The sequence below is a fragment of the Leptonychotes weddellii genome, chromosome 12 (genome assembly GCF_054177405.1).
Source record: "Leptonychotes weddellii isolate Sample4059 chromosome 12, ASM5417740v2, whole genome shotgun sequence".
Lineage (NCBI taxonomy): Eukaryota > Metazoa > Chordata > Mammalia > Carnivora > Phocidae > Leptonychotes > Leptonychotes weddellii.
The window spans coordinates 60,337,444-60,361,381 of NC_138380.1; the positions used below are offsets into that span (position 1 = coordinate 60,337,444).

General features: G+C 40.3%; 1 protein-coding gene and 1 long non-coding RNA gene across 4 annotated transcripts in view; one reads left to right on the forward strand and one right to left on the reverse strand.

Annotated features, from left to right (window-relative positions):
• Nucleotides 1-217: 217 nt before the first annotated feature.
• Nucleotides 218-23,938, reverse strand: part of LOC145716558 (uncharacterized) — a 29,660-nt gene continuing 5,939 nt past the window's right edge. Inside the window, exons 2-3 of the long non-coding RNA XR_014139336.1 lie at nt 1,031-1,223; nt 218-418 (exon numbers count right to left, since the gene is read on the reverse strand). This is a non-coding gene — a long non-coding RNA (uncharacterized LOC145716558). The remainder of the gene's footprint in view (nt 419-1,030; nt 1,224-23,938) is intronic.
• Nucleotides 10,344-23,938, forward strand: part of ASNS (asparagine synthetase (glutamine-hydrolyzing)) — a 17,363-nt gene continuing 3,768 nt past the window's right edge. The window contains exons 1-10 of one of the 3 annotated variants that reach the window (XM_031039480.2): nt 10,355-10,470; nt 11,967-12,065; nt 13,558-13,625; nt 14,402-14,437; nt 15,033-15,304; nt 18,935-19,172; nt 20,149-20,334; nt 20,590-20,691; nt 21,133-21,260; nt 22,539-22,665. In XM_031039480.2, the coding sequence (XP_030895340.2) occupies nt 15,056-15,304; nt 18,935-19,172; nt 20,149-20,334; nt 20,590-20,691; nt 21,133-21,260; nt 22,539-22,665 (1,030 nt within the window). In that variant the 5' untranslated portion in view covers nt 10,355-10,470; nt 11,967-12,065; nt 13,558-13,625; nt 14,402-14,437; nt 15,033-15,055. Of the gene's footprint in view, nt 10,471-11,966; nt 12,066-12,200; nt 12,274-13,557; nt 13,626-14,401; nt 14,438-15,032; nt 15,305-18,934; nt 19,173-20,148; nt 20,335-20,589; nt 20,692-21,132; nt 21,261-22,538; nt 22,666-23,938 lie in introns of those variants that run through there. The other 2 variants (XM_006743632.3, XM_031039483.2) reach the window with 2 other exon arrangements.

A 23,938-nucleotide genomic window follows, 5' to 3' on the forward strand; every position in this document is an offset into this window, starting at 1 on the left:
GTTACATTTCTAATAGATACAATTAAAGGCTAAGAAAGTTTTGTTTTTTTTTTTAAGAAAGTCAGAGACCGAGAGCTTGTGCATGAGTGGGGAGAGGGAGAGAGAGAGAATCCCAAGCAGGCTCCCCCCTGAGTGTGGAGCCTGACATGGGGCTTGATCTCATGACCCTGAGATCATGACCTGAGCCAAAATCAAGAGGCACTTAACTGACAACACCACCCAGGTGCCCCAGTTATTTTTTTCAAACTATGTTTCAAACTAGTTTTTTCAAACTTCTCTTATGATTTTGGTTATTTCCACCCCTAGTCTAGTGATGTAGAATTGTACAGACATCTGGGGATAGCTTAAGTGTCCTACTGTTCATCTCTCTAGGTCTAGAAGAGTGGTCAAGGCTGCCAGCCTTCTGCAAAACTTCTTTCTGCAATATACAATACGAATATCAAGGTAAGTCCAATAACAACAATAGCTGATGTGTTTTGAACTTTTATTGTTTCAACTTTTCTGCCAGTTCTCTAACCCTCTCAGCATTTCTAAACCTCACAACAAAACTGCAAAGGTCACACCTTTTTTCTGTTTGGCAGTTGAAAGAATGAAGGGTCAGAGGGGATTTGCTCAAGGTCATGTAGTTTGAAGGTGATGTCGCTGGGATTCTGTATTTGATCTGTATGATTACATTACGCTGATTGTCTCTCCCAAAGCATAGCATGAGAGCTTGTGAAAGCAACATTAGGTGAAGAAGCTGGTTCAAAAATTAATTAAAAGCCAAGGGTTCTGAGATTTGAAACTAAGGTCTATAACCAGTGAAGCCAAATGGAGGAAGAAGAAACGGGGTAGAAGGCTAGCCAGAAGGTAGGGGCTGTGCTTAAATTTTTGCTTGTTCACCTCGTAGACTCCTCTCTTTGACAGGAAGGTTTTGCTGGAAGCAAGCTTTAATATGTACCTGTGTGCTCAATGGGAAGAGGCCAAATCAGGCTTTCATCATCACTAGGTGACAGGCATCAAGAGTAAGGTCAAGCTAAAGAGACTTAACCAATGTGTTAGGAGGCCAGTGGTAGCAGTTCCAGTGGGAAAGTCTTTAAAGCATTCCTTCAGGCACTAGTTAGTTTCTGGATGCTCCAAAGCCATCTGGCTCCCAATCATTCCATCAGCAAGTATTTATTGTATGCCTTCTATGTGCCAGGTGTTGTGCTCAGCTCTGGACGGTGATCAAAAGCAGTGGAGAGCTGCGAAAAGGTAGAGGGAGAAATGATAATTTTTAGGGAAATGGCTACTCTGTGGGAGGAAAAGAGCAATTTGCTATATGCCACTTCTGTGGAGACTGAGCAGGTGGAAGAACCTTGATGTCTGTAGGGGGTGCATCAGAAAGGCACCTGCTGATTCACCTTGTCTGCATGTGTCTGGGCACTGCACAGGAGGATAATTGCATTGACAGTTTTGAATGGTGTTTGCCAAGTTGGAGCATGTGTTAGAATGGAAGGTTGGAGGCTAATTGGTTGAATCGTCCATGAAGATGGAGAGTCTCTTTCATGATCAGGTACTTTGCTCCAAACTTGGGTAGTTGTGGGTGAGTGGAGGTGCAGGGATACACCTTAGTTTGAATATGGTAGGCAGCACATCTGAGAGGCTGTGATAATTACAGAGGAATTTAGGATTGAGAATGATGTTGCTGCCTGGGCTTCTTCTTGTCTTGGAGATAGACATCAAGGGTAGGGTCGAGTTAAAGAGATTCACCAAGTGTATTAATTTCCTAGGGCTAATAAGATACATTACTACAAACAGGATGCCTTAAAATAGCAGAAATTTATTCTCTCATAGTTCTGGAGGCCAGAAATCTGACATCAGGGTGTTGGCAGGACCGAACTCCCTCCAAGTCTCTAGGGGAGACTCCTTCCTTGCCTCTTCCATCTTCTGGTGGCTTTGGGTGTTCCTTGGTTTGTAGCTGTATAACTGCCATCTCAGCCTCTGTTTTCGCATGGCCTTATCCTGTTGCTCCCTGCGAGTCTTTTATAAGAACGCTTGTCATTGGATTTAAGGCTCACCTGGATGATCCAGGATGATCTTGTGTTGAGATCTTTAACTTATATCTGCAAAGACCCTTTTCCCAAATAAGGTTACATTCATAGGTTCTGGGATTTAGGCAGACATTTTGGGTGCTGCCATTCAACCCACTACACCAAGTCCTTTGCATACTATGTTCAGAAATACCAATGGACAGAGATTACTTCAACGGTAAGCCTGTATCTGAGGCTATTATTTGCTCGCACTGGTTATCCCCTCCCAGCCTTTCTTACCTCTGTGTTTCCACCAAATATCGTGGATTATGGCCAGATGCCCAGGGAAGATGCATTTTTCTGTCTGTGCTGGGGCCTGATGGCTGAGATATGCTCAGTCTGAAGCATTTCCTGAGGGTAGGGGTCTGGGCTTGGAGTCCAACTTCCAAGCCACAGTGTTTGCCTGGATACTTAGCAGTAGGTGAAAATAAGTCACTTAGAAAAGGTGGCCCAAAATGTCCTCAGTAAACAGCATCTACAGTTGTAATTTCTAAATCTGCTACAATTGGTCTGGATAGCCTCAGTGTGGCTTTTATCAGGTGTTAGTTTCTTATTAGTCCTGTTTCCAGGCCATAAAAGCAGCTTCGATTGCTAATAATTGTTGTTTTCAGCATTCTGGGCTACAGATGCTGTAGTGAATGCCATTTGTACCTGCATCCTTCTGGGAAACACTGGTCTCCACTATGGTGTTAAAGATCTTGCTTTGAAGTATTAGGTTGGGTCCTTTTATGGTGGCCAAAATTGGAGGAAGAGTGTAATGAGCCTTCAGCTGTTGCAAAGCTATGCTCATGGCTGGAATCCAGCAAACTCTTTCCCATTTGGTGGTCATTATTTAGAATAGTAATGGCTGAATGTGGTGGGAGAATTGAGCATATCTGAGAAGTCCTCAGGGACTACTGGATGACTCTCTTCTGGGGAACTTCAACTAAGAAATGTGAACTCTGGTTCAGCTTCATCCTGGAGACATGCTCAGAATATTTTACTAAATGGGGAAACCAAATATAAGACAAAGGTGATAGAGTGATATGATAACTCTGTTGCAACAACAGGGCTGTAGTATGATGTTCTTCCTTCTTTGCTCTGTTTTTCTCCATAGTACTTATTTACCCTTACCTATGTATTGCACTTAGGTATCTTGTTGATTTTTCCTGTTCCTCTGTACCATGAATGTAAGCTCCATGTTCCCAAATACAGTAGGTGCTCCATATACATTGTTAGTTTAATGAAGAAATTCAACTATGATTTTGTGCCCTGATGACCTAAATATGCATAACTTCCACAAGAAGGAAAAGGGGTAAATCTGGTTTCTAGCCACAAGGCCAACTTTCAGCAGCTAAAAAACCCTATATACCTCTGTCTGTTTAAGAACAAGGACCCCAGTGGCCTGGGGTGCAATGCAGTAGGAGAGGCATTGGGAGAAGGGTGGATGTTTTTATCAAGCTGCAAGACTTGCTGTTTGACTCTGTTTGGGAGGGGGCCTTTTATTCCAGGGCTGCTAATACCTAATCTAATAAATAAACATCTTGACCAGACAGGACTTAGTCTGGTAAGGCACAGGGGAATTCTGTTTGGGCAGGACCTTTGTTTCCTTAATGCCTATTGTGTTCAGGAAACTGGGATAGGTAATCTTGCATTCACTATTTTATTTTACACTTTAAAATTATACATTCCTTTTCCATAAAAATATCCAGTTTATCTATTTTTTCTATTCCTATACTTCCCTAGCCTACAAACCAAGCCTGTAATCCTTTAGCCCCTGTTAGTCTTTTGATATATTAACTAACTTCTGACTTTACTACTTTCCCTTCCAACTTAAAACATTCAAGCTTTGCTTGTCAGGTTAGACTGAATTATGCTGCAGTTACAAATGACCCCCAAATTTCAGACACTTGTAACCAGAAAACTACATGTGGATCACAGGTAGGCTGTGGTCCCTCTCCACCCTTCGTTCTGGGTTGGTGGAGTTGCCTGCCTCTGGAACACTGCCAGGTTCCTGGCAGAGGGAGGGAGAGGATGTGGTGAACCATAACAGTGGCTCCTAAGTTTCTGTCACTTCTCACATTTCATTGGCAATAGCCAGTCACATGGCTAAACCTTATGTCAATGGGCTAGAAATGATATAACCCTCCCCCACAGAGGGGCACTGAATATTTGTGAACAGTAACAGCGTTTACCGAAAGGACTGTCCCCACCAACGCACATAGGGTGCACATTCCCATGCCTGCTTATCTGTGTTCTACACATGTGCTGCTCAACCCAGATCCTGGATCCATTCCCCTCCATGCCTTGACCCCAAATCTTGGATTGCCCTATGTGATTGTGGTTGGAGAATATGCCCTCCCTTATTGCCCCAGTCACATTCATGTTTATGGTGTCCTCCCATGCTGGACCTCCATGTTGCCCAACCATTTTTTTTTTCCCTCTCATCAACTTTTGTTGACATTTGGCTGTTATTTCAAAGTTCACCGTCACCACATCCCAAACCTTTTAGTACCATAGACAACATGCCTTCCTTCTATTTCTTAGAGAAAACAGAGGCCTGTAAGTACAAATTCTTCTAAAAATTATAATCCCCCCCATTTCTTTTCTTTTCCATAGTGCTTATTTTTCATCATTGATATACTTAATTTGTCTTGTTTATTTTCTCTCTACTTCTCTTTCCTTTTTCTTTAGGCTTACCTATAACACACCACCATTCTTTCTCCCTCTCCTGTCCTAAAAGTAAGAATAATCTTTTTTCTTTAAATGCATGCATTCTGCCCATTTCGTGTGGCTGCCCTGCTCCATTTACTTTTGCTCTCTTAAAATGGAATCTTTTTCTCTTCATTGGCTTTTTCCACTTGTTCTATGTACCATTGACTTTTAAACAACCTGGGCCCTAGGTGCTCCACTGACTGCCCCACACAGTGGAAAATCTGGTATAACTTTTGACTCCCCCAAAACTTACCTACTAATAGATTACTGTTGACTTTCCCAATAGCACAAATAGCCAATTAACGCATATTTTGTATGTTGTATGTGTCATATACTGTATTCTCACAATAAAGTAGCTCGAGAAAATAAAATGTTAAGGAAACCATAAGGAAGAGAAAATACATTTACAGTACTGTATAATAAAAAAAATCTGTGTATAAGTGGGTCCACATAGTTCAAACCAGTGTTGTTCAAGGGCCAACTGTACTTCCTCTAGCTGATTTTAGGGACACACTGAGACCTTTCATGTCTTACTGCCATTTCTTGGAAGGGTTCTCTCTACCTGGTTGGCTTGCTGAGCAACTTCTGGGGCAGGCATGGAAGTTCTCAAGTCATCACGCTGGGTTTGAGGCCATTGGCTCAGCCATTTGATAACTGTTTGGTGTTGGGTATGTTAATTTATATTCTCGAGCCACTTCTTTAACTGTCAAAAGAAGAATAATTATTCTCCATGGTTTGTGTACAGAATAGAAAAACACTTATGTGAAATACATTGCAGCTAGGAGGTATCCAATAAATGACTGTTAATATTATTATCTTAAATATCAGTCTCTTCTCACATGTCATCTGCTGTGCAAGGTCAACTCTGAATAGTATTTTCTATGTTCAATACACTCTACTCTTCTTTAAATCAGTTATTCTGATTCTAAATTAGTGGAACTTCCCAGTAAGTTTTTTTTAATCTTTCAGAGGAGAGACTCTCATTTTTTTCAGCTTTACCAGTGTTTTCTTCTTCCTTTTTATATACCAGTCTTCTTGTATTGGGGACTATATAAATGTTTTGTTGAAAGAGTAGATAGTTCCCAGTTTTATAAAATCTGTGGTTCTACAAAACACATATGCACACAACCCATGTTAATATTCCCTTTTTTGTTGTCCTGAGGCTAAGTAACATATCTTAGAGTGACAAATAAAATAGTATCACGATAGATGAGTTTTTCTGGAATTTGGAATTTTCAGAATTTTCCATATTACTGTTTAACCTACAGATTTAAATGTAGGTATCAGGGGGATCCTATGAAATTAGAAGGAAAGTAGAGGATATAGAAGTAAAGATCAGAAGTCCTATTTCAAATTGCATTTCAACACCTGATTTAAAAAAAATCATAAAAAATAGGTCAAACAGCAGAGAAATAGAATCATAGGCTGCTAAGAAGGCCCGTGGCTAACATTTATGGGACAGGGCAAGAGATCAAATGGAGGCTCCAGCTACATTTTTGTCTCCCTCTGACTCCATCCTGTACCTTGAGAGCTCACCCATGGTGTCATCCTAAATTCCTCCCTAAGTGGGCAAGATCATGTCCAGTGGAAAACTCAATGGCTCTGGTTACTGGGATCTAAAGGAGGAACTATTGCTGATAACTCATCTGGTGTTTAGGGAAGTGCTCGCCACATGGCCTGCTCCAGAAGCATTTTCTATTTTGGAGGGTGAGATGGGATGGGCTGGTAAACTAGTTGAACCTCTAATTCAGTGTTACCTAATGTGTGCATCATGGGCTCCTGGGTAGCTTTGGAGGTAGGATAGGGGTCGGTAAATCTGAATGGTTTTATAGCATTTTCTAAAGACAATAAACATGTCAAACTCATCAACAAACACTTTTCCAAAGGTATATTAGGTTGAATAAAATGCAACCTTATTTTAAGGTGTTTTAATATCAATGAAGCTTTTTTATTATTATGTACATTTTTTCAATCAATGAATACCAAAGGACAGCTACCATTATGTGCTTGTCTTATTACTATATATTTTTTTAATTCTAGAAAATGGATCAATCTACAAAATACCCAAAAACAAACTCATTGAGAAAAACCAATTTAGTAGTTCTTTAAAAGAATTTTAAAAACTTTAATTAATGCTCTTAGGGCTGAACAAGTGCATTCTTGTGTTGTCGGTTACACTTTTGGGATGGGGAACTAGCCTAAAGGTTTTACTTGACAGAGGAGGGTTTTATTTGATTCCTCAGTGACTCAGTTCAAAAAAAGTTAAATGCTCCCAGGTTCCTTTTAGAGTTAGGTTTCAATACAGGGGTGGATAAGATGTGGGAAAACAGGCCAACATAACTGGGTTCTCATTTGTGTCCAATAATTAAGAGAGGCTATGAATCATTTTCTACTCTAGTTAAATCCACAGCATCCTCCATTACGTCCTAGATCGATGTACTGCGTAGGGTTCTGATAGGAAGCAGATGTCACACTCCAACTGACAGTAATTACAGAAGTGTGGGCAGGATACAGGAAAAGCAAGATGGTTCAGTACCCTAGGGGTAGGCCTAAAGGGGAGAAGGAACAGTCGTTGGAATCTGAGGAGAAGGTGGTTATGGAGGCAGAGGCAGAAGCTGTGGGCTTTAGGAGAGCAATTTTGTAGTGAAGGAGTCAGGGGAAGGACTACCCTGAGACTTCTCCCTTCTGCCCTCTGTGTCTCCCTCCATGAGAAGAGGAGGATAAGGGAGCAGGACACAAAGTGAAGTGGGAAAGGATGGAGCGTCTCTGGATGTACAGGTAGAAGATACTCAGAACAACCAACAACACTAGATAACATACCAAGTATCTGTCTTCCACTACAGACAGGGTGGTAAAGGAAATGTGCTCTGGGTTTTATACAGTTCTTGATGATTTAATCCAGACTGTTTGGCTAAATCCTTCTCTGATTCTTAGTTTTATATTTGTAAAATGTGAATAGAAGACCTCCTTTCCCAGACTGTTCTCAGGTTTCAGACCTATTATGTAGATTAGGATACAGCAAAATCATAATTTGCTCAAGACTTTAGGGCAATAAGGAACCTTAGAACTTAGTCATCTACCATCGTTGCTCTTGCCTGTCAATTACTAAGTGGTTCACTATGTGCTCTGTGTGGAATTTATATTCTTGGCAGTCGTAAACTAGTCGGGAGTGTATCATGGGGGGATAGCGAACCTGTGTACTCTGTGAGCATTGACTGTAGTCTGATCTCAGTGTGGCTTACACATTTTACTATTTATCAGTTTATTTTGGTGCTGATGTGACTAATAAAATACAAATTTACTTAAGAGTGGTATGAAGTCTTGATATCTTGTTGGTTTTGTTTTTGTTTTATTTTGTTTTTAATCATGGTGCTATGTTTTCTCTATCAAAGGAATACTAAAAACATACTATTTTGTGGGGTCAGGTCAAGAGAAACTTTTCCGTGATTCTAAAAGGAATCTTGTACTTAAAATGTTTAGGAACCACTAATATATTTTGACTTTGTGTATCAACTTGGTTTATGTTTTGTCAAGAAATTTTAGGCCTTAGGCATTGGTTTCTGAGACCATCCCATTTATAATTGCACCCAAAATAATAAGATACCTAGGAATAAACTAACCAAAGAGGTGAAACACCTCTTCTCTGAAAACTGTAAAGCACTGATGAAAGAAATCAAAGATGCACACAAAAAAATGGAAAGATATTCCATGCTCAGTATTTGGAAGAACAAATGTTAAAATGTCTATACTACGCAGAGCAATCTACACATTTAATGCAATCCTTATCAAACTACCAATAGCATTTTTCACAGAACTAAAATAACCTTAAAATTTATATGGAACCACAAAAGACCCTGAATATCAAAAACAATTTTGAAAAAGAAAAGCAAAGTTGAAGGCATCATAATTCTGGACTTCAAGTTACATTTCAAGGCTGTAGTAGTCAAAACGGTATGGTACTGGCACAAAAAATAGACACATAGATCAACAGAACAGAATAGAAAGCCCAGAAACAAACCCCTAATTATTTGATCAATTAATCTTCAACAAAGCAAGAAAGAATATTCAATGGGAAAAGTACAGTCTTTTCAACAAATGGTGTTGGGAAAACTGGGCAGCAGCATACAAAAGAAAGAAACTGGACCACTTTCTTACACTATACACAAAAATAAAATCAAAATGGATTAAAGACCTAAATGAGAGATGTGAAACCATAAAAATCCTAGAAGAGAACACCAGCACTAATTTCTTTGACATAGGCCATAGCAACTTCTTTCAAGATAGGTCTCCTGAGGAAAGGGAAGCAAAAGCAAAAATAAACTATTGGGACTGCATCAAAATGAAAAGCTTCTGCACAGTAAAGGAAGCAATCAACCAAAGGCAACCTACAGAATGGGAGAAGATATTTGCAAATGATATATCCATTAAAGGGGTTAGTATCCAAAATATATAAAGAACTTATACAACTCAACACCCAAAAACAAAATAATCCAATTAAAAATGGGCAAAAGACATGAACAGACATTTCTCCAAAGAAGACATCCAGATGGCCAACAGACACATGAAAAGATGTTTGCCACTTACCATCAGGGAAATGCAAATCAAAACTACAGTGAGATACCACCTCACACCTGTCAGAATGGCCAAAATCAACAACACAATAAGCATCAGGTGTTGGCAAGGATATGGAGAAAAAGGAACACTCACGTCTATTGGTGGGAATGCAAACGGGTGCAGCCACTGTGGATAAGAGTATGGAGGTTCATCAAAAAGTTAAAAACAGAACTACCTTATGATCTAGCAGTCACACTACTGAGTATTCACCCAAAGAATACAAGAATTCAAAGGGTTACATACACTCCTATGTTTATAGCAGCATTATTTATAATAGGCAAGATATGGAAGCAACCTTAGTGTCCATAGACTGATGAATGGATAAGAAAGATGTGGTACATATACAATGGAATACTATTCAGCTGTAAAAAAGAATGACATCTTGCTGTTTGCAATGACATGGATGGAGTTAGAGTAGTATGCTAAGTGAGAGGGAAAGACAAATACCATGTGATTTTACTCATATGTGGAATTTAAGAAACAAGGGAAAAAATAAGTTGGAGAGACAAATCAAGAAAGATTCTTAATTACAGAGCACAATTTGATGGTAACAGAGCAGAGGTGGGCAGCAGAATGGGGTAAGTAGATGGTAGGGATTAAGAAGCACAGGGTGATGTATGGAAGTGTTGACTTACTATATTGTACACCTGAAATAACACTGTATGTTAACTAACTGGAATTAAAATAAAAATGTATATTAAAAAAAAAAAAGAAAAAAATTGGTTTCTGAGGACAACTCTTTCCCTGTATTGCATAACAAATTTGAGGGCAGTACTGGTACCAGTTCAACGAAGCCTTTAAAATGGACAGTTTTCCCTTTCAAACTCTCAGTGCAGATAATAAAAAGGAGAAAGGTCTAATTTTAGGGTAATGCTCCAATATAGGAGTGGGGAGGAAATCTGGAAAAGAAAATATATTTAATCTTGAATGTAAATCATTCATATTTAGCAAAAAGAAGAGAGGCTATGTCAGCTCCTTGCTCTTCTGTCAGTGTCTCTGGTATGACCCAGCTCTTCTTGTCAAGCTAGTCCACAGACAGAATATGATCAGAAGAGCATGTCCTGTGGATCCAGGCAAACCCGATTTCACATCCTGGATCTACAAGTATCAGGTGAGTGAATTTGGATAATTCTAACTGGCCTAATGTAGAAATATTCAGATTGCAAAGTTATTTTGAGTTTCAAAAAGACTGATATTGTGGGGATGAAAAAAATTTCCTTCTTGGGTGCTATGGCTCTAAAGAATGCTCATCACTTTAGTGCTTAGAATTTCAGGGCTGGAATGACCCTGGTAATCTCTCATTTCCTTTCAAAGATGGAAACGAGAGAGGTGATAGGACATCCCTATGTTCATAGAAGTAGTTAGTGGTAAAATTCAGACTGGAACTCCATCCTTTCCTGAAAGTGACATTTGTCAATGACAAAATATGACGAAGAATTGAATTGAATTGAATAGAGTTTTGAGAATCTACCCAGTGGTATCCATTGAGCTGATAATGAGACTCAAAAGGTGAAGTCAACACAACCAGGAAGGTGACAATCTAGCTGAAGGAGAATATAACCACATCACAAGTTTAATGATGATCCAACACAAAATACAAATACACTGAGCTGTATATCCAGAGGATGGATAAATTTAATTATGTCTGAGGTAGAAGACATAGTGAAATCTACCTCGTAATTAATAAAAAGATGATATCCTTCCAGCTCTTCCCATCTGCCCCCTTATTTATTAATCGAACAGATACTTCTTTGTAGATCTACATCTAAGTATCAGATGCTCTCTTAGTAGTTATGGAGAAAAGTACAGGTTTCCCTGTTAACTCAAAGTAGTGTTCCTACGAAACATTTCATAGGCCGAAAGCACCAAAAATGAAGAAGCAGTTACCATGAATTTACATGGAGAATTTGAGTTTTCTCAGACCCCAAAAATAACCTCTCTTAGGCCTTTCTGATACCTTAGGACACATCCTGCTAATGAATGCACAAAATCAACAGAGAGCAAGCACAGATGCTCACAGGCACTGTTCAAAGCTATGGCACCTTGATGCTCAGTGTAGTTCTGGGGAAGGAACGCGGAGTGCCCTTCCTGCTGCTCCATCCAAGGTGCCTCTGTAATGGCTGGCTGCAAATTAAATACTGAACGCTATTTTCGTTTCTCGCCTTTCCCCCTAAAAGCAAAAATCCTCTTTGGATTTCTTTCAGGTAGCAAAAACGCGTACTAATGTGGGTCTTCTGTAAAAGCAAAGTGGCATAACATGAACTTTAGAAAAGCAGGGGATACCTGTACTTAAAAACTTTGCAATTAAGGAGATGAGGGAGATCTGCTGCATTTGGTGAGGATTTCCCAAAAAACAAACCAAGTGCAGAAGACCCCCTAATCGGTCAGAACAGCAGCTAAGGTAACCCTAGGTGTCAGTGGGGCACCTGGCTACACCTCTGAGGCTTTCCTTCAGCAGGCGCACTAACACTTCAAGGAGCCGGGAGGGAGCAGTTCCTCCTTGCTCCCCGCTCCTCCTCCGCCCAGCCAAGGTCTGCATTGTGGGCCACGCCCCTGCGCGCTGGTTGGTCCTCACAGACATGATGAAACTTCCCTCGATCATTACAGGAGCTAGGCCGGTATAAAGTCAGAGGAGGCCCGCCGCCCCGCCCGCAGGCTGCAGCCCCTACCTGGCAACTCTCCTCCATTCCATCCACCTAAGCCCGGGTAAGCCAGGCTCTGCTGCCCAGCGCAGCGCCCTCCCAGCGTGCCCCGGGGCCGCCCCCGGGGGGAGGGGGGAGAGAGAGAGAGAGAGAGAGAGAGAGGGAGGGAGGGAGGAAGAAGGAGGAGGAGGAGGAGGTGGCGCTGCAGTCTCGCCCCACACCGGTGGGCAGAAGCGGCTGCAGGCGGCCAGCCGGCTCTGCGGCTCCTGCCGGTAAAGGGGGCGGGCCGATTGTTGCGCACCTGGGAGCAAGCTGGGAGGAGAGACCTAGGGTCTAGGTCTTCGGTTGGAGGGATCAAGTGAAAGACCGAGGCGAGACTGGGCTGCGGCCCACTTGGCCCTTGTAAATTTTACAATTTTTTATTATATTGCGTGGAAGCCTGTGGAAATTTTCGCAGTCCGGCGGCCCTACGGTGGACCGGCCAGAGGGTGCACGTGGCTGGGGTGCAGTAGGAGTTTCGGGCCGCACAGTTGCTTGGTCCCGATCTCCCGCCTGTCGGTCAAAGCCTAAGGGTCTGTACTTAGCCCCTCACCTCTGGCTCCCCCCACCTTTTGGCTCCCCTCTCCTCCCCCTGCCCCCCTCCCCCCAGACTGCGAGACTCAACAAGTGACTTGATGAACAAACCCCGCCTATAAGAGATCTGTTCAGGGCGACAGGCGAAGCGGTATGGAAAAAAGCAAAAGAACTAACATTTCTTTCTCAGTGGATAACTATTCTGTAGGGCTGGTTTCAGATTAATGTTACTATTTTGAATAAAAGCTCAGTTTTCTGCTGGGCCCTTGGTCTATATTATTTCTTCATGGGCCATTGTCCTGGGTGCCTTGACTAACAATTTAAAAAGCACTCATAACTTTTTTTTCATTGACCGCATTGCTGTAAGATTAATTAAAAGTAACTTAGGCCTTGAACCTGTCCAGGAGTTGGTTGCTGATACCTTAATGTAAAAATAAAACAATATGGTGAAGTTTTTAGTTGGTAAGCAGCCATCGAAATCAAATGCAGGGAAGCAGCACTGTCCAATTCAGTCCACCTGTAACTATTGAGAACTTGAAATGCTGACTAGTCCGAATTAAGGTGTGGTGTGAGTGTAAAACACCAGATGTTGACGATTTAATAGAGAAAGGCAATGTAAAGTATTTTGTCAATAATTTTTTAAACTGATTTGTTGAAATACTTTTTTTGGTACATTGTGTTAAAATATATTTAAAGTTATCTGTCCTTTTTCTCTTTACTTTTTTAATGGGGCTACTAATATTTTTTAAAATTCCACATTTAGCTTACATTTCTGCTGGACAGCACTGTTCTAGAAGTTTATGAGTAAATACAGAAAATTACAGGGAGCAGGTAATAGCAGTAGGAGAAAGCATTGCAAATAGGACCTTTGCAAGTAAGCCTGATTCCAACAAAAAGAGGTAACAGTTTTTAGTTTGCTTTTTCCTGCTGAAGTTAAGTGTGCTTCACTAATGTGTGTTCCCCTTCTTTCCCCTCTATTTTAGTGCTTAGGGTGTGTTCCTTATAGCAGGCCTAATAATGGGATTCACTAATCGGCATTAGGAAGACTTAGGTAAATGATTAACTAATGATCTCTTGTGATTTTCAGAGCACTTTCTTAGCCCATTTTTAACTGGTATAGAGGAACCATACATGGCTTATTAGTAGCAATCTCACTTCAATCTAAGTGTATTTCCCCGCTATATCTCAAATATCTCATTAGAGGCTATTTGGCCAAGTGCATGGAAGGGACTGCATAGGGCATGTGCTACTTCAATTCCAAGTTGTTTGAGTCACTATTATTTTTTGTTAGTTTGATGTGGTCTCATTAAAAGGCTAAACAAAGCTTTGGTTCATTTAGATACAAACTCCCTCAGAGGATTGCCCAAAGTGATTGGTGTAACTTGAATATATATATTTTCTTGATGATTTTTGTCCCAAATTAGGCATTTGCTGCAAATTTGCATTTAAAAATACCCAAATAAGTGTCTGAGTTTGAGATATTTTGGTAAAATAACTGTTTTGAGCTGGCAGCATCCAAATAAAACAGCTCTTTATTTCACAGTTGAGAATATGAAATTGCAAGGTAACATTCATAGGAATTGTTTGTTTCTTGGCCTATAGGGATGGCCAAATTGTTTTTCAGAGATGTTGTTGCCATTTATGTCCCACCCACTTTGCTTTCTTATGAACCAAGGCAACTTAGAGACAAAAATATTTTAGAACATTTTTGTCATTTAGGACATTTGGATGGTGAACATTATGTATTTCTGTCAATGTAAAATGTTTTTTTATTATACAGCCAAGATATCTGATATCAGATAACATGCCTTTCTTTTTTCTCTTTAGAATTTCTTTCATCACGTTTGAATAAATCACTTAAAGGTACGTGAGAAGTTGTGAAATGCTTATAATAGCTGTGTATCTTAACATAGCACCTGAGCAGTATGTATGATCTTTTTTACCCGCTAGTCTCAATGTGTAGTTACTACAGGTAAAGACAGGACATTTAATTGTCAAAGAGACCTGAGTGGGGACTGTAGTAGTAATATGGGGAGTCTCTTGGATTTTTGAGGGCTTCTGAGGTCCTGAGATGAAGAGAGAGGGACAGGGATCTCTCACTAGGTTGGAGCCAGCCTGCATCTGTTATCTGCCTCTTGGAAGTAAACCTCGAATGTGACCTGACTCCCCCCAGCTCTAGCTGGCCAAATCCCAAGGTGGGAGAGATGCCAGCTTTGACAAGGTGCCAAATTGCTACCGTTGGCTAGATGGAAAGGTCATGCATCTTTTCTGAATACTTGTACGTGAATTAAATCATTCTCAACTCCTGTGTGCCTGCCAACCTAATGGAAAATTGCTGTGGACAAGATAGTTTAAATGTCAGTCTTTGAAGTGGTTTATAGCAGTTTTTGGAATCAAGATTTAATACAGACTTGGATTGGGTATTAAATATTTAACAGGCCTACTCTTTTCTCCATAGAAAACTCATAGCTCCATTGCACCATGTGCGGGATTTGGGCCCTCTTTGGTAGTGATGACTGCCTTTCAGTGCAGTGTCTGAGTGCTATGAAGATTGCACACAGGGGTCCAGATGCATTTCGTTTTGAGAATGTCAATGGATACACCAACTGCTGCTTTGGATTTCATCGGTTGGCAGTGGTTGACCAGCTGTTTGGAATGCAGCCAATTCGAGTAAAGAAATATCCTTATTTGTGGCTCTGTTACAACGGTGAAATCTACAACCACAAGAAGGTAAATAAAACAAAACCAGAAGGTATCTGGATGTGATTGAACCTCAGAGCTAGTTGGTTATAATTTTTATATATTTTGTATAAAGTTTTTTACTTCTCAGACTGTTTCCATGTTCATTATCTCATTTGCTCCAGTTATAAAGATGATGCACTGATGCACAAAGAGGTCAAATGAGCTGGTCACAAAACAAAAAAAAAAGAAAAAACGAGGATTATAATTCTTTAACTCTCAGCATTTTTTTTTCCTATTATGAATTTGAATATTAATTAGAGCCCGTGTTTGGTGCTGGGGATATAGTAGTAAGTATGAGAGGTAGATCTGCGCTCTAATGGAGCTTATTGCATTAAAAATCAAAGACCAAAAAAAATCCTTATACATATGATAAGTATTCTGAAAAAATGGTTGATACGGGAGATCCAGTGTCGGGAAGTGTGGTCAGAGAAGGCCTCTGGAGGAACTGACACTTGAACCGAGACCTAATGGACTGTGATAACTAGCGGGGCTGGGAAGAACTTTTCATGCAGAGGGAATAGCATGTATAGAAGCCTGAGGCAGGAAGCAGCCCTGGGATTGTCAGATGTGAACAAGGGGTAAGATGGGCAAGGTGGGGCTGGGAGGGTGGGCAGAACCCGATCAAGCAGGACTTAGGAGTTGGTAAGATGGTGTTGGAATATCATTCTAAGAGCCATGAGACTGGAGGATTTTAGGGCAGGTATAGAGTTTAATAGTTTGGAGGTCATCATACTTGTAGCTTTTATATAATGCTGCCCTTACGATATGCACTGCGTCTGCATACTGAACAGAACGACAAGACAGAAGGATGGCCAAGTGCAACGGAGTGTAAGAAGTGATTTTCTAGCAGCATTAAATTTGGAACAGCTTTCTAATCTAGGGAAGGCTTACTCAGGGTGAGAGTGGTGAGACGGTGGAAATTCTGACCCCAGGAAGCCACATTGGCTAAGAGCCTTCCAATCTGGAATTATTTGGCCAGTGTTTCATACATTTTTTTAATCTAAAATTTCCAAGTAATTTTTTGTTTGCCACCTTCCTCCCCAGCTTTTCATTTTGAAAATTTCAAACATACTAAAAAAACACAAAACAATGAGAACCTAGATTGTATAACTGTTAATGTTTTGCCATATTTGCTTTGTTTTTCTCTTTCTGTATATACACCTAGGCATTCAATTTTTTGGTGGAATCATTTCAGTATACTACAGATATTGTGACACTTTACTCCTAAATATATAAGCAGTTATCTCTTAAAAATTAGGGCATTCCTCTACCTAACACCAATACTGTTAAACGATGGCTTTTCCATTGTTGTCTGCTTTTAGGAATACTCTTAATAATAGGCTTCTCATTTGAGAAGTTTTTGTAGATATTCAGCAGATTCCTTTCATGTATTTTTTAAGGGCATATTATACACAGGCATCATTTTTCTAGGTGCTTAGAGATGAAATGGTGAACAGGAAAAATAAGAATGGATTTCACACTAGTGAGAGTACAGGTAGCGAACAGTTAAGACTTTTTTCTTACTAAGCCAAGTTAGTACCATATACACGCGAATGCTGGGTTGGATTATGGCAATATTAACAACTTCCACCTTAAATGACATAGGAAATACCTTGTTTTACTTGAACAACATTGCTGCTTTTATGTATTTTATTTAAAAGTTAGAAAATGGTAACTATTTCAAAAGTATTTTTATTCTAAATTAGTCATATATGTTGTATTTTCAAAAGCATAGATGTCCCATTGCTTCTACCAATCATCTAAGCTTATGCAGCGTGGGCAGCCAGAAATGTACCGAGAGAGGAGGATGGCCATTTTAGGTTTATATAAAAGCCGCTGCAACATAAACTCCAAAGCCCCTCCTTTTTTCTTTTTTTAAACTAATAAAAGACAGCTGCAGGTTTGCTGGGCATGGAGGAAGAATAAATGAAGGAGGGGAGGAATCTGAGGCAAGGCTGGGGCAGAGAGGAGTCTCTCTGCAGGGAGCATCAGGGGCTTCCAACCAGTGAGTTAGAGGGCAGTGTGATTTCTGGATGGGGGCAAGAGACAGGGGCTTTTCTCTCAGTGCAGCTTTTACCCGTGTGGTTTCAGGAGAGTGGAAAGTGGTACATGGAACTCATTAACCAATAACTTACCTGCAGGGTTTAGCTAAGGAGCAGCTGACTTGGTGGCAGTGGAGGATAGATTGGGGAAGCTGTTGCTCACTGAAATCACTGAATGCTTTGGGGTATATTCATCCTTCAGATGCCTCAACCCGGAAGGGTCAGCAGAAGACTGCTTCCAAACCCCACCTGCTAGTGCCAGGATCTCCCCTGATGGTCTCTCAGAGTAGGGAGAGGGAACAGGAAATGGCTCTGTAGTCACTGGAGGCAGCCAACCGCCATGTTGGGGGGAAGTTCTGTGAGGGCTTATAGACAGAAGTTTCACAGATCATAGAGTGTGATTGTGAAGCATGTTTATAGGTCATACATATACAAACATAGATTTACTTTTTGAATTTTAGAAACATGTTTTAAATATTTAAACGTATCCAGGATTTCCACCTCATTTTGTTAATGTGAACCTCTTCTCTCTCCACGATCAGCTAAAAATATGAGTAAGTTCACAGAAAGAGCAACTCCAAGGACTTCTCACCCTCACAGTTTGCAGTGTGATGGAGAGCCACAGAGTCGGGGTGTCATGTGATCTAACCCTCTCCCTCTGCACTCGGTGTGGTCATGACCATCACTTTGCTGTGCCTTTGGGGCATGTGGGCTACTAACGCTCCCCTGTCATTTTGTGTCTCAGTGAGAAGTAGCTTTAATGCCACTGGAGTGGTAGGAGGACTGAATATTGCAGTCCTCCCCTGGGGGCCAGTAGCTTTGTTTAGACCATGTGTCTTTATCATTGTGATAGAATCATTCATTTTGGGGGAACAGTACCAGCTATGTTTGTCCTTTTTTTTTTTTTTTTTTTTTAAGATTTTATTTATTTACTTGACAGAGAGGGAGGTAGAGAGAGCACAAGCAGGGGGGAGCAGCCAAGGGAGAGGGAGAAGCAGATTCCCTGCTTAGAAGGGAGCCCAACATGGGGCTCCATCCCAGGACCTGGGATCATGACCTGAGCTGAAGGCAGACACTTAACTGACTGAGCCACCCAGGTGCCCCTGTATTTGTCCTTTTGCTTTCCATTTTCATAGGCCGGTCTTTGAGACTGAACTGGAACAACCTTAGCTGATACTATATTCCCAAGTTAAAATATTATAGCATGGAAGCACATTTTTAGTGTCATGGCAACTGGGGGCAACCTATTGGCTTCACTTACATACAGATGTAAATATATATGTATTATAGACATAGCACATATATAAAGTACATTTCTATCTGTCTACACATGACTGGATACGTTGCATTTATGAGAATGCAACTAAAATTTTCACGGGTTTAGCTTTATGTTATAAAGAATTTGCAGAATTGTGACTTCAAACAAGTTATATTTTGATAATGCCATGATTCTTCTAAAAAATCACTGAACTGCATGCTTATAGAACGTAGAAATATTGAACCAACTTTGCAATGAAAAACTATTAATGAGTGAACACAGATTCTAACATGTTTATTTTGCTCTTGTTTTTAAAAGATGCAACAACATTTTGAATTTGAATACCAGACCAAAGTGGATGGTGAGATAATCCTTCATCTATACGACAAAGGAGGAATTGAGCAAACAGTTTGTATGTTGGATGGGGTATTTGCATTTATTTTACTGGATACTGCCAATAAGAAAGTGTTCCTGGGCAGAGATACTTATGGAGTCAGGCCTTTGTTTAAAGCCATGACAGAAGATGGATTTTTGGCCGTGTGTTCAGAAGCTAAAGGTAATGATAGAATTTTTCTTTAGGTTTTCATTATTGCTCTGGTTTTGTGTTGTCCTCTAGATCATATTTGCAAATCCCATGGTGGGCAATCCAAAAGTTTTCAAGTGACTGTTTCTCAGTGCTTTTAGAATAATGTCTCTAAAACTAATCTGTTCATGGGATTTCCTGGTTAAAACTTTTTAATTACTCCTCATCCCCCATAGGGGTTGTATGGCTCTGTTGAGGTCTGCTACCTCAGTGATCCATTTATGATGGGATCTGGGTCCAATCTGGTCTTTGAATTCATGATGACAGATTACCAGGCTGACAAACTCAAATTGTAAATCATAATGAGCATTTAGATAGGCTGTTCCTATTTACAGTGTAACACTGATTTTGAATCAAAGATCATGGTGGCGTCAGGTTGGTTACTCTCTGTGAAAACCTATTGAGGAGATTTCGATTATACTATTAACACACAGTATATAATAACTAGTTAAGGGGTAGATGCCTGACTTCTTAATGTCCGACTTTAAAGTACCTCATAGTGGATCATTTTGCTTGTCAAAGGTCCAGGAACCATGGCTGTTTTCTTAAAATACCTCAGTCAAAGAAATGACTGCCAGGATATAGTAAAATGAATAATTTCAAGTCCATCTCCTTGCTTAATGTATCGTTTCTTTTTATATTTAATTTATTATAGAAAATAGATTTTCTTGATCTGAAATTTCAGCTAGGGAGAAGAAATTGAACATTGGAGATTTTCCTATTGCTTTGAACTACTAGAAATCAGTGTAGTCTTGCTATATATCTCTGTACCACTGTGACCTCTCTAGTAAGTAGATAATAGCATTGGGGTTAATTTTCCCTATTTTGCTGATATAATGGACATGTGTTTATATTAAAAAGGGAAAATAAACAGGAATTTAGAGGATGGTAAGTTAATTGTGAAAGTGTGAATTGTATCTTGAGTTAAATTATCTTTTCCAATTTGTAGGTCTTGTTAACCTGAAGCACTCCACGACTCCTTTTTTAAAAGTGGAGCCATTTCTCCCGGGACACTATGAAGTTTTGGATTTAAAGCCAAATGGCAAAGTGGCCTCCGTGGAAATGGTTAAATATCATCACTGTAGAGATGAGCCTCTGCATGCCCTCTACGACAATGTGGAGAAACTCTTCCCAGGTACTAGAGCAAACGCCCACCCACCTATTCCCCACCCTTCTCCCCCAGAGGAAAAAAGAAATGATACTTTTCATGTCACTGGAATGGTTCAGGTCTGAAGAGCTATTTCCTGTTTAATTGGGAGGTGGCGCATTGGGATTTGGCAAAGTCCACGGTTGAGCACATATCATGATAGATAGAGATGATTGTGTACCTCGTTTCAGTAAATAATTCAGCCCAAGGTTTTCTGGAACTGTTTACTTTATGTGTTTATAGGTTTTGAGATAGAAACTGTGAAGAACAACCTCCGGATCCTTTTTGATAATGCCATTAAGAAACGCTTGATGACAGACAGAAGGATTGGCTGCCTTTTATCAGGTGAAGGCTGTTAAAAAGCCTGATTATATTTAATGCATATTTAAGCAAATGATTTGTAGCTATCCCTGAGGTTTTGACTATAAAATATTTATGATTTAATCTTTCTCTCCATTAGAGGATGAAAATGTTTTCTGTAAGCTGTATTCAATATTCAGTAATATAGCAGTGTCTGGTTACATTGTAATTGGGATGAATGAGTTAATAAACATTCTTTAGAATAGTGTCTAGTGATTTTTTTTTTTTTAGCCAATTCAAATACTGCAACCATTATCTTGGTTTATCTATGCTAGATTTTTTCTTTGATTAAAGTTGATTTTCAATTTATAAAACTTGGGGATTTTAAATGGTAAAGCTAATCTTGGAGCTCAACAGGATTGTAAATCCTACCTGTTCCTCTCTATATAAGGCGCATAACCAGTATACTTCTGGTCTTGCTCACAGGGGGCTTAGATTCCAGTTTGGTTGCTGCCACCCTGTTAAAGCAGCTAAAAGAGGCCCATGTTCAGTACCCTCTCCAGACGTTTGCAATTGGCATGGAAGACAGTACTGATTTACTAGCTGCTAGAAAGGTAAGACACTATCTCAGTCCATTATGTAATTAAGACAGACGTATTAGAATAAAAATCAAGCCAATAATTAATGATTCTATGCTTATGTTCCTGTGTTGACACAAGTAATTATTTTAAATTAAATATATTAAAATGGAATGAAATGCCTGTTGAGTATCAACTGTGTTGTACGCTGTCCTCTGGATACTTCTACCAAGGTCCGTGCAGTCCTCATAAAAACCCTAGGATAATAATTCTTTTTGAATGTAAGGACATGGTATAGTGGTTACGACTGCACGCTTGGAGCCTGACTGCTGTTTTCAAATCCTACCTCCACCATGTAATTCTTCATTTATGTAAGGGGAGTAACAGTAATAGTAGTAATAGTAATGGGATAGTTTTGTGGTGAAAATGATATAATTCATATAAAGTGCATAGGCTAGGGCGCCTGGGTGGCTCAGTCGTTAAACGTCTGCCTTCGGCTCGGGTCATGATCCCAGAGTCCTGGGATCGAGCCCCGCATCGGGCTCCCTGCTCCGCGGGAAGCCTGCTTCTCCCTCTCCCACTCCCCCTGCTTGTGTCCCTGCTCTCGCTCTCTCTCTCTCTGTCAAATAAATAAATAAAATCTTAAAAAAAAAAAAATAATAAAGTGCATAGGCTAGAACACAGCATGTAGTAAGTACCTTGTAAACGTTAGCTGTTATTTTTTACAAAGCACCGTGTGTTAGGATTATGGGCAGAGGGGACCTTGTACATATATATTCAGTGTTCAGGAGACCTTGTTCCTACTCTGGAAGAACTTAGTAGAAGGAAGGAGAAAAAGCTAGAATGCAGTTTCAAAGCAAGCTGATCAATGCTGAAAGAATCCAAAATAGCCAAAGAATAAAGGGGGGGAGCCGACATTTCCTTTAGGAATAATATCCTGAATGTCACGTAAAGCATTACTGGAGGGCCAGTAGGGGACTAAGGTTAGAGTGGGGCCCTGTTGGACTAGAGAGAGAGCAGGTGGGTAACTTAGGGGTGTAGGGGGCACACAAACTGGGAGCCTCTGGACAGTCAGGTTGAAGTCTTGGAGTAGGAAGAGCTGTTGGGCTGTCTACCTCTTAGTTGAGTCCTGGCAGAGACTGGGGGAGGCCAAGAAACCTGACTGCGGGGCTGTGTGTGTGGTGACCTGGAGAATCACTTCCTCTTATTCTGCCTGGTTTGTTTTTCACTGTTGTTAACTACTGTCATGTTTCCTTCTCAAAGGCAATTCTTTTCTTTAAATCACAAGTATGTGGATGTTTCTTAAATAATCAGGTGGCAAATCACATTGGGAGTGAACACCATGAAGTCCTCTTTAATTCTGAGGAAGGCATTCAAGTCCTGGATGAAGTCATATTTTCCTTGGAAACTTACGATATTACAACAGTTCGTGCTTCAGTAGGTAAGGTATTTTAGGATATCAGAAATATTTTTAATACTAAAAAAGTATAAGGGTTAAAAGATTATTTCAAACAACAGTTTCAAAAACAACACTTAGGAATAAATGCAAATAAGATTCCTAGGTCAGCAGTATTTTAAGACAAGACCATTTAAGAATTCCCCCAACCTATTTTGGAGGGAGAGGAATAAATACATAAGCTTCCACATTTATGGTATCATTACAGACGATCCTATACTTACCAGGGTTCCACCTAAATAATTTCCAACTTTACGATGGTGTGAAAGCAATATGCTTTCAGTAGAAACCGTACTTTGACTTTGGAATTTGGATCTTTTCCCGGGCTAGTGCCATGTGGAGGATACTCTCTCCTGAGGCTAGGTGGTGGTAGTGAGCCGCAGCTCCCAGGCAGCCAGGGGATCACAAGGTTCAACAACCAAAACACTTAACAACCGCTCCGTACCCACACACCCATCCTGGTTTTCATTCTTAGGATAGTATCAACAAATTACATGAAATATTCAATATGCTATTACAGAGTAGGCTTTGTGTTAGGTGATTCTGCCCAACCGTAGGCTAATGTAAGAGTTCTGAGCATACCTAAGGTAGGCGAGGCTAAGCTATGACATTCAGTAGGTTAGGTGAATTAAATGCATTTTTTATGTTTTCAACTTAAGTGGGTTTATCAGGACGTAAGTCAAGGGAGATCTGTATTTCCATTTCTCCAAAGAGCAGATGCATATTTTCTGCACTTCTCCCTGCCCCACCAATTACTCTGCATATAGTTTCTTGGGCTATATAAGGAAATAGATCTGTGTTGTAACAATTTCTGTAAGGAATACTCATTTTACGTGTATTTTGGTAACTATTCCATCACAGGACTTATCAGTCAGTAACTGTTAGTGCCCAGCAAGCAATACTAGTTTTGTCCTGTGGATATATACCGAAATCAGAAGTACACTCCAAATCAGACTGAAACAGTGTTGTTGAGCCTCTAACATGCTACTGGCTTAGATAGGCCTCTCTCTTGAGAGACTCAGAGTCTGATAAGCCTCCATTGCAAAGTTTAGAGCATGAGAATATTATCACAGGGCTGATATTGCCCTCGAGGGAACAGAAATTGGTTCTTGGAGGGTAACAAAATCTTAGGTATTACAGTGGTCAGTGGTCCTCCAAAGGGCCACAGTATATCCACAGATACATAGTATATCTGGCAGTAATATTTCATGGAGAGGGCAATTGGGAAAAAATGTCTAAAAAGTTTCCCTAGGGTGGC